This window comes from Pan paniscus, chromosome 5 (assembly GCF_029289425.2).
Source record: "Pan paniscus chromosome 5, NHGRI_mPanPan1-v2.0_pri, whole genome shotgun sequence".
Taxonomy (NCBI): Eukaryota; Metazoa; Chordata; class Mammalia; order Primates; family Hominidae; genus Pan; species Pan paniscus.
In genome coordinates this window covers 185,526,590-185,542,364 of record NC_073254.2, presented here as the reverse complement: position 1 = coordinate 185,542,364, position 15,775 = coordinate 185,526,590, and the positions used below count along the sequence as shown (strand labels likewise).

The 15,775-nt window shown below is 37.1% G+C and overlaps 1 protein-coding gene across 9 annotated transcripts in view; it reads left to right on the top strand.

Annotated features, from left to right (window-relative positions):
• Positions 1–15,775, top strand: part of PDE10A (phosphodiesterase 10A) — a 666,160-nt gene that overhangs the window by 638,636 nt on the left and 11,749 nt on the right. For all 9 annotated transcript variants that reach the window (XM_055114307.2, XM_055114308.2, XM_003820230.6 and 6 more), the window contains 2 exons: positions 11,241–11,352; positions 15,399–15,479. In XM_055114307.2, coding sequence (XP_054970282.1) covers positions 11,241–11,352; positions 15,399–15,479 — 193 coding nt within the window. The remainder of the gene's footprint in view (positions 1–11,240; positions 11,353–15,398; positions 15,480–15,775) is intronic.

The following is a 15,775-nucleotide window of genomic DNA, read 5'->3' as shown; positions in this document are numbered from 1 at the left end:
TTCCCCTGTAACGAGGATGTGGACTCCTCCACCTGTCCTTTTCAAAGATTTGGGTTTGCTTCCCATGTTCCCTAGGTGGCACCATCTATATCTTTACACTTGTTTCTCCCATCTGAAGTCTGCAGATGGACACTTTACCTCAGTTGTAGAAATAACTCAATTGGAATTCAGTAACTCAGTTGAACAACTGATTTGAATTATTCAAATAACTGAATTCCCATCTGTGCCGATGTGAAGATACCATCTCCAGCTCGGAGTGGCTTTTATATCTTAACTCCTTATTTTCTTGTTTGGACAATTCATGTTCAAAAGAAACAAGATTAAGTATGCTCTTAGCTGATGTCGTTGGCCTTAGGACTAATGTGGTTATCCAATGGACATTTGCCTCCACTGCTGGCTGTTCTTTATTCAGGATGGCTGATGAGTTTTCTCCATACTATTCAAAAAGGATACTTCTCCAAAATTATTTTTTTCTCTGTTAAGTTACGGTCTTAAGTCAGAAATACACTTCCAGACTGCTTTTCTTTACTATACAATTTACCTTTCCTTATCAATGTGGCATCATGCCTTTACTACCAATTCATCTTTTCTTTTGGAACTTAGCTGTTATTTCTGATGTGGGCATTTATCTTAGCCTACCAATTTTCCATCTTATTTGAAACTGTAATTCTTTTTTACATTAACCAATTTTATTTCTTAAAGCAATTTTAGATTCACAGAAAGATTGGGTAGAAAGTACAGAGTTCCTCTATATCCTGGTCCCCACACATGGACAACTTCCCCCACTGTTGGTATCCTGCACCAGAATAGTACATTTATTACAATTAATGAACCAACATTAAATCATCATTATCACCTAAAGTCTGTAGTTTACATTAGGATGCAGGCTTAATGATGTACCTTCTATGGGTTTGGACAAATGTATCCACCATTTTAGTATCATATGGAGGAATTCCACTGCCTTAAAAATCCCTCGTGCTCAGCCTATTCATTCCTCACTCTCCGCAACTCCTGGCAATCCCTGATCCTTTTACAGTCCTCATACCATTGCCTTTTCCAGAATGTCATATAGTTGGAATCATAGAGTAGTTGACTTTCAAATTGGCTTTTTCCACAAAGTAATATGCATTTAAGTTTCTTCCATGTCTTTTCATGGCTTGATAGCTCATTTCTTTTCAGCATTGAATAATATTGCATTGTGTGGATGTACCATCATTTATTTACCCATTCATCTACTGAAGGACACCACTGTTGTTTCCAAGTTTTGACAACTATTCGTAAAGCTGCCTATACATCCATGTGCAGGTTTTTGTGTAAACATAAATTTCCAACTCCTCTGGGTAAATATTAAGGAGCATAATTACTGGGTCATATTATAAGAGTATGTCTTATGACATACTGTATGAAATAATTATGAATAATTATGAATTATTTCATAATTCTGTATGAAATATACCAGACTCTTTTCCACAATGGCTGTACCTTTTTGCATTCCCACCAGCAATGAATGAGAATTCCTCTTGCTCCATATCCAGCATTGGGCATTGTCAGTTTTCTGGATCTTGGCCTTTCTAATAGATGTGTAGTGTTATCTCATTGTCTTAATCTGCATATTTATGATGACATATGATGTGGACCATCTTTTCACATACTTATTTGCCATCCTTATATATATATTTTAGTGAGGTGTCAGTTCATGTCTTTAGCCCTATTTTTATATTTGGGTGTTTTCTTATTGTTGAATTTTGAGGGTTCTTTGTATATCTGTGGTAACAGTCTTTGATCAGATATGCCTTTTGCCAATGTTTTCTCTCAGTCTGTGGCTTGCCTTTTTACTCTTTTGACAGTATCTTTTGCAGGGCATAAATTTTTAATTTTTAATGAAGTCTAGCTTATTCTTTCATGAATCATGCCTTTGTGTTGTATTTTAAAGTCATCACCAAATTCTGGATGAACTAGATTTTTCTTCTATGTTATATATATATGTTACAGTTTTGTGTTTTATATTTAAGGTTGTGATCCATTTTGAATTAAGTTTTCTAAAGGTTCTAAGGTCTCTGTCTAGATGCATTGTGTTTTTTTTTTTTTTTTCATGCAGATGTCCAGTTGTTCTGGCACCATTTGTTTAAAATGGAACTATAACTTTTAAAATGCTTGTTGTTTATTAGCTTGGTAAATATCCAACTTAGTTTCATTGGTTTTATACTTTCAGTGGATCAATTTATCTGATATTGTTTGAAACTTTATAGCTAATATATGGTAATATTTCTTAGGTGATCTTTTTTGGAGATGTCAATTATAATTACTATCTTGGGTAGTTGATGGATGACAGTCAGTGGCCTCTTTCTATCCAGAATTAATACTAAAACACAGAAGGAGTGTTTATTTCATTTGAAGAAATAAATGGCAGACTTGGCCGGAGAACTCAAGTTGCCTAATGTATAGAGCCAGGCATCCTTATTTGTATTAAGAATCAATGTATTTCTGTACCATAAGTAGATAGAAAGGTGCAACTTATAAATGCATTTTCGTTTAGTGGAAAAATTAATACTTAAAGTTAATATTTTTAGAATAATTCTCAAATTGTCTGGGTGCAGTGGCTCATGCCTGTAATCCCAGCACTTTGGGAGGCCAAGGTGGGCGGATGACTTGAGGTCAGGAGTTCGAGACCAGCCTGGCTAACATGGTGAAACCCCATCTCTACTAAAAATACAAAAATTAACTGGGAGTGGTGGCAGGCACCTATAATTCCAGCTACTTGGGAGGCTGAGGTAGGAGAATTGCTTGAACCTGGGAGGCAGAGGTTGCAGTAAGCTGAGATTGCACCACTGCACTCCAGTCTGGGCATCAGAGTGAGACTCAGTCTCAAAAAAAATTCTCAAATGTTATATTTTCATTATTTATTTTATGGATATTTTGTGTTAAAATTAGAGTGACCATGCTCCACAGTTTGCCTCGATCAATCTCAGCTAACACATGTTGAGCTAAAATAATTCATAGCAGTGCTGGCTTTTACTCTCAAAACTGTATTGGCTTGAACATAAATTATGTGGCATACCATCCTTGTTGCAATGATGGAATGTCATGTAATGGAAGGAGTCACATTCTGGGCTTTTGTGTAGTGGTAAGGCCCAGAGGTATGGATAACTATGACAGTGTCTAGCACATAGTAGGTGTTCAGCAAATATTTCTCAAGTAAACAAATAATCCAAAATAGCAAGTAATTTAAATTATAGGTTGTATCATGTGGTCATATACTCATGTATATCTTTGATTGTTGGCATTTTTTGTCCTGGTAATTTTTTTTAAAAAAATTCATTCTTTGTTTCATTCATTCTGGAGTTACATTATCTTGACTTTTGCTGGAAGTCCTAATCTTCTGACACTTGCTTCCCACCTTTTGTCCTTACCAGTGGCCCTTACCACCTACCCCTCACATTTACTATGATGTCATTAGCTATTATGTCATTTACTCATATTGACATTGTGACCACAACTGTGATTAAAGACACTAGGTATTTTTTATGATATTTTATTTTAAAAATGAAACAACCAAAGCCCAATTGTGTATGAAAGTCATTGTCATGTGTGTTTCAAATGCAGATGAATAATTTGTTTACATAAGACATACAGTGCAGACTTCACGAATACCTTACACTTAATAATAAATTTTTTTTAACTTTATAAATGGCAAAGACTGACAAGTGAATTTGGGATCCTAGAAATCGATTATTAGACAGTGTATTAGTCCGTTCTCATGCTGCTAATAAAGACATAGCCAAGACTGAGTAATTTATAAATAAAAGAGGTTTAATTTACTCACAGTTTAGCATGGCTAGGGAGACCTCAGAAAACTTACAATCATGATGGAAGGGGAAGCAAACACGTCCTTCTTCACATGGCAGTAGGAGGGAGATGAATGAGTGCCCAGCAAAGAGGGAAGCCCCTTACAAAACCATCAGCTCTTGTGAGAACTAACTCACTATCATGAGAAGAGGATTGGGGAAACTGCCCCCATGTTTCAATTATCTCCACCTGGACCCTCCCATGACAAGTGAGGGTTAGGGGAACTGCAATTCAAGATGGGATTTGGGTGGGGACACAGCCAAACCATATCATTCTGCCCCTGGCCCCTTCCAGATCTCATGTCCTCACAATTCAAAACACAATCCTCTTCTTCCAACAGTCCCTCAAATTCTTAACCAATTCCAGTGTTAACTCAGAAGTTCAAGTCCAAAGTCTCATCTGATACAAGTCCCTTCCACCTATGAGCCTATAAAATCAGAAGCAAGTTAGTTACTTCCTAGATACAATGGAGGTACAGGCATTGGGTAAAGATAGCCATTCCAAATGGGAGAAATTGGCCAAAACAAAGGGGTTACATGCCCCATACAAATCCAAAATCCAGTAGGACAGCCATTAAACCTTAAAGTTCCAAAATGATATACTTCAACTCCATGTCTCACATCCAGGTCATGCTGATGCAAGAGGTGGGCTCCCACGGCCTTCGGAAGCTCTGCCCCTGTGGCTCTACAGGATACAGTTACCCTCCCGGCTGCTTGCATGGGCTGGCATTGAGTGTCTGCAGCTTTTCCAGGTGCACGATGCAAGCTGTAGGTGGATCTACCATTCTGGAATCTGGAGGATAATGGCCCTCTTCTCACAGCTCCACAAGGCACTGCCCCAATGGGAACTCTGTGTGGGTGCTCTGACTCCACATTTCCCTTTCACACTGCCCTAGCAGGGTTCTCCATGAGGGCTCTGGCCCTGCAGCAAACTTCTGCCTGGACATCCAGGCTTTTCCATACATCCTCTGAAATCTAGGTGGAAGTTTCCAAACCTCAGTTCTTGACTTCTCTGTACCCTCAGGCCCAACACCACATGTAAGCCACCAAGGCTTGGGGCTTGCACCCAGTAAAACAACAGCCTGAGCCGTACATTGGCCCCTTTTAGTCACCACTGGAGTTGAAGCAGCTGGTACACAGGGCACCATGTCCCAAGGCTGCATAGAGCAGGGGGGCCCACGAAACCATTTCTCCCCCTTGGGCCTCCGGGCTTGTGATGGGAGGAGCTGCCATGAAGGTCTTTTACATGCCCTGGAGACATCCCCATTGTCTTGGTGATTAACACTCAGTTCTTTGTTACTTAAGCAAATTTCTGCCGCTGGCTTGAATTTCTCCCCAGAAAATTGGTTTTTCTTTTCTACCACATCATCAGGCTGCACATTTTTCAAACTTTTATGCTCTGCTTTCCCATGAGTGCTTTGCCACTTAGAAATTTCTTCCACCAGATACCCTCAATCATCTCTCTCAAGTTCAAAGTTCCACAGTTCCCTAGGGCAGGGGCAACATGCCACCAGTCTCTTTGCATAGCAAGAGTGACCTTTATTCCAGTTCCCAACAAGTTCCTCATCTACATCTGAGACCACCTGGACCAGCCTGGACTTCACTGTCCTTATCACTGTCAGCATTTTGGTCAAAGCCATTCAACAAGTCTCTAGGAAGTTTCAAACCTTCCCACTTCTTCCTGTCTTCTGAGTTGTCCAAGTCTCTAGGAAATTCCAAACTTTCCCATATTTTCCTGCCTTCTGAGTCATCCAAACTCTTCTTACGTCTGCCTGTTACTCAGTTCCAAAGTCGCTTCCACAGTTTCATGTATCTTTATAGCAGCACCCAACTCTCTGCAGTATCAATTTACTGTATTAGTCTATTCTCATGCTGCTGTGAAGAAATACCCAAGACTGGGTAATTTATAAAGGAAAGAGGTTTAATTGACTCACAGTTCTTCATGTCTGGGGAGGCCTCAGGAGACTTACAGTTATGGCAGAAGGGGAAGCTAACACATCCTTCTTCGCGTGGCAGCAGGAGAGAGAAAAATGAGTGCCCAGCAAAGGGGGAAGCCCCTTATAAAACCATCAGCTCCTGTGAAAACGAAATCCCTATCACAAAACAGGAAGGGGGAAACTGCCCGTATGATTCAGTTATCTCCACCTCATCTCTCCCACAACATGTGGAGATTATGGGAACTACAATTCAAGATGAGATTTGGGTGGGGGACAACTATATCAGACAGTTTAATTCTAGCTTATGAAAGGATTTACTAGGAACAGAAAAGAGAGAGAGAGGAAACGTAATGCAGGGCCACCAATCATCTGTGAACTGCTTGATTTCTGCACTGAAATTTCCCTTCAAAGCACTTTTCCTGACTACAACTAAAAACAAATGTCATGTCTGGAAACCAGCTCTGAACTCAAGCCAAGGGTAGGCAAAAGTAGAATTATTGTTTTTTGTTGAAATTAGCAAGCATGGTCTCATTATGGCTAAATAGAACCAGGTATAGTCTTGACTAAGAACCATTTCAGCAAATTCAGAAAAGACCATGGTGCGTTTTAAGCTATGATATCAGATAAAAGTATCCTTTTAAGTATTAAGATGACAAATATGGAAGTTGTTGGTAGTTTTTAAAATTTTTACTTTCATGTATTTCATGCAGGAACTGCCTTTCGTAAACACAAATTGTAAAGATAAACTAATTTCATAATTTGAAATGGCAGCTTAAAAATCATAATTTCTCTTATTTTTGTTATCTTTCTAAAATGAAAATGTTTATTCTCTTAGTCTCAGATAATATTTGTACCCTTCAAAAGCAATCCCTTTTCTCCACTTCCCTTGAAGTCTTTTCTTAATTTAGATGTACATGCATGTCAAAGAAAGGGTACAGCTACGTGCACGTCAAAGAAAGGGTACAGTATTAAACACTTAAACAATTCTTTGTTAATTCTTCAAATAATTCAGAAATAGAACTTGAAAAGTTCTATATTTTTACATAGCTATTGCTGTGTGCTTTGAAGAACAACAAATGTGTCTATGTGATGTGTGATCTGTTTTTCATATATATATATATACCATAATGTAGTTTCTTTAGCATTTCCCAAATGTGGCAGCGGCTGCTGCCTTTACCTGCTGTAGGACTGTAAGTGCATAAAGGCCTCCCTCTGCCAGGAATGTTTGATGTCTCAACTAAAGAACCTGAAATGTGGGGAACTGAAATTATAAAGCAAGATCACTAATGTTCCCATTTGGTTTAAAGTTATGTATGGTACTCTGTGAGACCATGTAAAGGTTGTTAACTCTAGGAATAATACTCTGGTATTAACTTTAATAACAGCAGTTCCCTCTGTGGTAGTCATTTACCTAAGATTCATTTTCCATTCGTTTATAATTTCTTTTTCTCTGTGTAATGGAGAAAAATGTATTTTTAAAAGAAGCAACATATTTCTATAATGGAAAAAATGTATTTTTAAAAGAAGCAACATTTAGGGTTTTATTAACTTAAGATTTTAGAACTTAAAGTATATTTTAGTGAGCTAATTACTATATCATGTTTATACTTATATGAAAGTGATTTATGTTATTGGAAACAGTAAGATTTTAAAATATTTTCTATGATTTTGAGTATGCAGCTGTTCAAATAATACTTTTAGAAAAACTGTATTATCCTTAGGCTCGTTTAATGTTTACTAAATTAGTCAAAATAGGTCACATTTTGATGAAAGTATAGTAGTTATTACAGATATGATTTAAATTACTCAACCCAATGATTTAAAACCCCTTGAAAATGAGTTTAAAAGCAAGATAAAAAAAAAAAGCATTAAGGTGATAATTTAGAGAAAAAAAGAATTGAACCTAGTTTCTTTTCAAATTCTATGTGTTACTTTATTTTAAAGTAAAATAATTAAAATGAGGCTAGATGACAGCTTCTAAACAAAACATCCACTGTACATCCCCCACATGTTTGCTTTTTAGTTAACTGCTTGATAACACTTAACCACTCTCACAGTTATAATTAAGACTACCTCATAACAGAATTCTGGTCTTTGCTTATACATCAGTATACTTTTGAATACAGAAATTCAAAAGAAATTTCAAATAATCATTATAAAATTAGAGAATGGGTGTTTCTTCTTTTCCAACAAAATAGTATATCCTTGGCTGGCCAGGTTTACAGAGTGTGTGGCGTGGGATTGTGGGCAGTGTGGGAGGGCTGGGCTTCCTTCTTGCCCATCAGTAACTCATCTGAAGTACTACTGCAGGCTGTGTGGTCTATTTTGCCTTCCTTTGGTAAAGTTCTGTGATTCCATGATCTTCTGATATGGGAAGAAAATCTTGAAATAGGATGGCACTTAGCAGGCAAACATGCACGCTGGGGAGAGGTGCCCGCCTCTTTGAGGTTGGAATATCTGCACCCCTGTGATAGAGCCTGTGCTCTTTATCTGCTCCACTTGATCTGGGATAATTAATACATGGCAGTCGGGGAGAAAGGAGGGAAAAGGAAACGAAGATGGGAGAGAGAGATGCCTAGTCTTTATAACTCTTATGGGTGTTAATAATTTGCATTCGGCTCTACCTCTAATGTCTAGAATCCTCCTACTCCCCCTGTCCCACTACTGTCACCATACTTCAAGCTGCCCTCACCTCTCATCTGAACTACTGTAGTGTTCTCCTAAGTGATCACTCCGAACCTGCCCTTGCCCCTTCACAGGTCTATGAGTCATCTCCACCCAGCAGACCTGAGTGATCCTCTTTAATACCTGTATCAGGCCACTCTTCTGGGAAAAGACACCAAGATTTTACCATCAAACTTGGAATAAAAGTTAAACTCCTATCTTGTCTCCAGCCTGTTTCTCCAAACTTAACTACGTTCCGTGTTTCACTTCATTCACTGTGTCGCAGCCATAATGGCATTTCTTTTTGTTCCTCAAACCTGCCTTGCTTGTTTCCACATTAGGACTTCACGTGCACTCCTCTCTGCTGGACCTTCCTCCCAGATCTTCACGTGGTAGCCTCTTTTTTGATTTATTGATTTATTGATTTTTACCCAGCACTTGCTTCATGAAAGTTTTGACCTGTTGACTGTCTGCCTTGCCCTATTAGAACATTATTACTCTGAGAAAAGGGTCTATTTGGTTCTTTGCTATAACTGCCTGATACATGCAGGCATTCACAACTTTTGAGGATAAATGAATGTAGTTAAACCTTCTGAAATTATGTGACTAAGAATCGTTTTATCATAGGCATTGTGTTGGGCTCCTCCTTAATTGTTTTTAGTGACTAGGTTATATGATCTCAAACCAAGAGTAGGCTTAGCATGAACATGATCCTTTCACAATTGGTTATTAAAGCACATTTGGAGTTAAGGATCTACCTCAGTTAGCAGTCAGTTCTACATTCCATTCATGGATAGAAATAAAATGTTGATCCCAATTAATATTTCTGTATAGCCATGGCCATCTAACTGGTTTGGAATTGGGAGTAAAAAATGAGTAATTACATTTATTAAAGACATTTGATGCCAAATTTCTAATCTGTTTTATTTTTTGTGCTTTGTCTAAGTAATTTTGACACTGAAATCTAAATAACTGTTTTATAATCCTTTCAGTCCTTATATTGGCAACTTTATGTTGGGAATAATTTCCAGCAAGAAAATTGCTTTCATGTGTTTTATAATGCCCAATTCTATTGACACTTCTTTTGTTTTACAGATTTATGAAAGTTTTTTGAGATAAACTTTATTAGATTATTTCACCATGATATACGTTATTTTGGTGAATATAAATTAATAAGATTGAATTATTTTAACATATGAAATATTTGTAAATGGTAGTTTTTCACATTCGATTTGTGTTTAAATGAATTTACCTGTTGAAAAAAAAGGTCATATATTCATTACTTTAGAAGTTCAAATCCAAAAATAAATATTCTTCAAGACACAAAGTTCTTAGAAACGACCTCATTAAGAAAATCTTATAGTTTCCCTGACCACTTGTAAGGGATTTGGATCTTCACATAGCATCTGTTTGGGGTTACAGGAAGGGTATGCATAAATCTAACCAATGTTTGTAAAGTGATTTAGTCTAACCTGTAAGAGACCTGACACCCTCTTGAAATGTGCCCTTACAAAAAGGAAGGTAGTAAAACTGATGATTCCTTAAATGGGCTAAAGGAAGCGAGCTGACGGGAAATAAAGAACTCTGTGATCGATGGTATCATAAGAATCAGGGTATTCCAGGTATCCAAACATCTTAGCTTGAGCTAAGATGTGCTAAGAGCACTACTAGAGCAGAGTCTCTGCCAGATTGACAGATGGATGCTCCTAATGTGCTGTCTGCCTGGGTCAAGACAGGCTCGGGAGCTAGGGCAGGACTGTGCCCGCAGTTGGAGAATGTGGACCTAGAAGAGGTAAGGCGGTGGTTAACAGCAGGGGATTGCTTAAACTCATTCGAATTGAGATAGGAGCTAGAAGTAAGAGCATCGTCTCACTCATTACACACTTTTATATCCTTGTTGATAATTTGTCTTTTAAAATTATATAATTTGCTTTACAAAAGCTAAAGTTGTACATTAAACTCTCTTAATTACTACCACTTAATTATTCTGTTAAGTAGAGACTTCACTTAGGGTAGCCACATATCACAAGACCAAATCTATTCAAATTGTAGGGGATATGTCTTTGATTTTTTTTAAAGTTATTATTTTTCTTCAAGAGGAAAGATTAAACCAAGCCATATTTAGAAAATAAAGTCAGACATGGAGCACATAGTTATGAATGCAAGCAGCTGAAAAGGGAAAAGTCATTTTGGTTGAAAGGCTGGTGTTGAAAAAAAATATCTGCTAATGAGAAGCACAGTGTTTGGAGGCTGCATCCAGCTCACACACTTGCACGGGGAGAGTGAGGAACCAGGTTGCACAGCTACCTCCTCCTCTGGCCTTGCCACAAATTCCTGTCCCTTTAGAAAAGTCATTTCATTTCTGTGCACCTCAGACTTCGCTAATATAAAATGAAAGGATTGGGGTAGATTTTCTCTTAAGACGTCTTCCCACTCTAAATTTCCAAAATTCAATGAAAATGAAAGCCTGATCCATAGCCACAAAAGTGTACCAGGGGATTTAGATGGCAGCCTAGTCAAAGCCTACATTGTATTTGATTTCTTCAGTAGCATTGAGGCAACAGGAACATATGATGCACTCCTCACGGGACTTGTGATAGAAGTGACTCTTGTTCTTATGATGAAAATGACACTAATTTTTAATTCCATTTTACTGTCCTGGCTGTCACTTCTGTGTGCTCTTTAATGAAGTAATACATACTTAAACTTCACTCCTGAAATACAGAAGTCTTTCTAGTCCTTACTATAAATGTGCAAATGCTATGCTGACCAGTCTTATATTGTTGTGTTCTAGAGACCGTGTAATTGGTTTGATGATGACTGCCTGTGACCTTTGTTCTGTGACAAAACTGTGGCCCGTTACAAAATTGACGGCAAATGATATATATGCAGAATTCTGGGCTGAGGTATGTCCTTGATTCTTATATTGACATAGATAGTGAGGAGAAATAAAATATATGGATCAATTGCTAGGAATACTTTAGTTGTTCATATTGATAGTTATTTCAGAGAACTGTGGTGAGTCACATACTGAAGGATTTAGCACTTATGCAGATACAAAGAGAGAATGATCATTCTTTTACATATTACTTACATGTGTGTCTAATTCTCTGAGCTCAACTGAAAGAGTTTAGGAACTTACTGAACAGTAGTATAACAATTATCTTACTTAACAGCTGATCTTTTGTTCATTCATTCAATAAACATTACTGGCCATCTACTTTAGACAGGCACTGGACAAAGTACTCAGAGGGTCCCATAATACAGGATATATCCACCTGCAGTTAAAAATTCAGGAGAATAATTGTTTTGCACCATAGACATTGAGAATATGTAAATATAACCAATAGCTCACCTGCAAATTATGTGTTCTGCAGAATGTGTGGAATATTCATTCATAATACTCCTGAAACAACACGTAAATGACTTTTATTAACGCCTTTTCTTGACTGAGTTATCTAATTTATCAGTGATGTGCATTGTACTGCTCAATTTGCTGATGGAATTGTATGTAAGTAAGTAGAATATCATTCTCCCATCCAAATGAGTCACGAATACCTAGGCCTTTGCATATTCAAAAATTACTCTATGAAGAAAGCTGTAAATCTTTTGAGTACCTCTTCTGGTTTGAATAAATAAAAGTAAATTTGGAGGACAAAGCAGCTGATAATTCAATCGTATATCTCATTCATACAGAAGAATGTATGTAAAACATAAACAGCGAATCATTCAGCCACAAGTTTAGTGGGAAAGGTTTATCATGTTGAATTATTTCATAATAATAAAGCCAAAGTATGTTTACTGTATGAGGATCACAGACCTTGAGTTGATTATACTCCCGGCATGATTTCTCCAGAATGCTTTACACATCGCATGTGCGTGGTCTCGCATGAGCTTTTTCTTTATTTTATTGTGTATGTGTCAGAACCTAGTTACCATCAGACTCAAGTAGGAAGATTGATTTCAATGCACAGTTGACCCTTGAACAACATGGGTTTGAACTGTGTGGATCCACTTATATGTAGATATTTTTCAATAAAGATATTGAAAGATTTTTTTGGAGATTTATGACAAAAATACAGAACAATATATCCTAGAAATATAAAAAAATTTAAGTATGCCATAAGTGCATAAAATATATGTAGATACTAGTCAATTTTATCATTTACTACCATAAAATACACAAAAATCTATGATAAGTTAAAATTTATCAAAACTTATATACACACTTATAGACTGGAGAGAAATGTAAACAAACAGATGCCGTGTTAAATTGTAACTGCGTGAAGTTAACCGTAGTACATACGGCAGTACTGTAATAATTTTGCAGCAACCTTCTTTTGCTGTTACGGTGAGCTCAGGTGTTACAAGTATCCACTTAAAATGCTGTGTTTAAAACGCTCTGTGATGCTAATTGTCTCTGAGCTATTCGTCTCTCCAGTAAATTGCGTATCACAGTAAAAAGTGATCTCTCGTGGTTCTTGCATAGTTTTCATTGTGTTTAGTGCAATACCTAAGTCCTCCGTAACACCATAGCACCTATACAGAGTTACACTAGGATGCTGGAAGTGCTCCCAAGAAGCAGAGAAAAGTCATGACATGACAAGAAAAAGTTGAGTTGCTTGATACGTTCCCTAGACTGAAGTCTGCAGCTGTGGTTGCCACCATTTTAACATAAATGAATCCCGTGTAAGGATCGTTGCAAAAAAAGAAAAGGAAATTCATGAAGCCATCACTGCAGCTATGACAGCAGGAGCAAAAACCTTGCACTGTTTGTGAAATATCTTTTTATCTCATACTAAAAATGCACGTTTTGTGTAGGTACAGGATTGCTATGAGAAAGGCATAACTATAGACTGTAATATGATTTCTATATTCTAGACAAATGTAGAAAATGTGCAGTCATTAAATGACAACTTAAAGTAAAAGGAAGGTGCAGGATTAAAAACTGGAGAATTTAATGCCAAAATGTGACCAATATGTAATGGAGATGTTTTTCCTTTATATTATTCACTGGTTATTCAGTCCACAGATAATGATTCAGCTCTCTGCATGCTCTTAGGTGCAGCCTTCACCAACCTCAATAGTCCACAGGAAGAAGCAGGAATATATTCACCAAGTCCTGACAGTTGTTCCCAGTATCTATAAAGTCCTGTCTCTTCTCTCCATCCTCACGATCTTTCCCCTCTTCAGGTCATCACCAACTCATGCCTTGAGTACTGCAACTTTCTAACTGAATTCCTTGCCATTACCTTTTAGAATTTGTGCAAAAGTAATTAATAATGTGGTCCTTGGTGCCAGGTTGCTTGAAATTAAAATTCCGCTTTGGCACTTGGTATTCAACCTCAGGCCAGTTTATGAGATAGGGATGATAATAATTCGGATTCCATCTGTACCCTGCTTCTGATCCTCTTGTTGTAATACAGACCAAAATCATGACCTCCGTGTGGAGAGCCCCACATGGCTGGCCCCCTGCCCACTGTCTCTGCAGGCATATTCCCCATCTCAGCCCCTAGCTGCCATTTAGGTCTTTGTTCCCTGCAGTCTCTGCCTGGAGCATGCTCCTGCCCTCTGCATTCTGTGAAAGCCTCAGATTGGCTCAGCCCTCTGTTAGAGCCATGGTCTGTAGCACTGGGTTCTTTTCCTTTTTAGCATTTTTGTTTCGAGTACATATTCAAATCATCGTTTGTTTAAAAAGCTGTTTCCTTGTTGGACTTGTCAAGTCTTTGAGAGCAAGGGACTTAGTATGTCTCACTCACTTTGGATAGAGAAGCAAGAGGTTTGAGACCACTGATTTTAAATTTAAAGTGGTAACAATGGAACAGCAGCCATGCTTGAAGTGGCTTTGCTTTGTCAGGACAAGTGCTTTGGTCCTGTACATAAAATACCTAATTATGGTGATAGTAGTTTGTTTGTAGACCCTATTTTAGCAAGTCTGGGAAGTTTCTAGGCTGTACTTCTGATTTCTAAAAACATGACCAACGTTACTAAAATAATAAAGACTATGAGGGAAGAGTGGGAAGTTAGGAAAAATATTAGGAAATCTTAAGGCAGAAGATTGTACAAGTTTTACCTTTAACAAATAAATAAAAAGCAAGATAATTTCTAAAATCTTTAAAATGGGAACAGCATATCCTAGAATATTTCATAAGGATTAAATGAAATAATATTTACAAATTACTTAGCTCAGGGCCTGCATCATAGTGAATCTTTAGTAACTATTACCTGTAACTGTAAGTGAATCTTCAGTAACTAACATAGTGAATCTTTAGTAACTATTACCTGTAACTGTAAGTGAATCTTTAGTAACTAACATAGTGAATCTTTTTAGTAACTATTACCTGTAACTGTAAGTGAATCTTTAGTAACTAACATAGTGAATCTTTAGTAACTATTACCTGTAACTGTAAGTGAACCTTCAGTAACTAACATAGTTAATCTTTAGTAACTATTACCTATAATTGTAAATTAGATGATATGTGTAGTTTGTTGTACTGCGTCTTTACTAGCACATTTTAGCTGACTGGTGTTGTTTATCTTCCTCTCTAAATATTCCTCTGGAAAGCCAAACTTCACTGAGTTCCATGCACTTGGAAGATCATTTGGAAGAGAGAAGGGCCTGGAGGTTATTCCATATCTTGTTATTGTTATTTCTCCTCACTGTTTACTGTATCTCCTCTTATTATAACATTTATTTACTAACTTCTGCAAAATGAAACCAGTAATGATGGCTGGGTTTCTGGTAATTCAGTAGTGGAGAAAATCAGGATAAAGCACAAAATAATGATACATTAAGTTTTTCTTTATTTTGATGTACTTTTCTTGGGTTAACAACCACAAACATTATTTGTTTTGAAGAAAATTAATGAATAAAGGGAATAATTCAATAATATCAAAATAGTATAGCAATTTGAAATTTGAGAAAGCATGATTTTCTCCCCATTCATCTTAGGGTGATGAAATGAAGAAATTGGGAATACAGCCTATTCCTATGATGGACAGAGACAAGAAGGATGAAGTCCCCCAAGGCCAGGTATGAATTATTAAAGTAAATTGTAATTGCTAAAGCCAAATAGTTTAAGGTGGGCATAAAATCATACATAAATGGAAAGCATGTCATCATATATTATGTTAAGGGAATGGGTTATTCCGGGCAGATCTGGTGATTAATATAGAAACTTCAGAAATTTATCTTACAAGATTGAGAACTAGAAAAAGAAAAACTGTTTACCCTGAATAATCATCTACTCAAATGACCCTTCACTTGCTAAGACACTCAGAAAAGTAGACTCTAAAAGAGTTTATACTCTTAATCTGAGTTTGACGGCC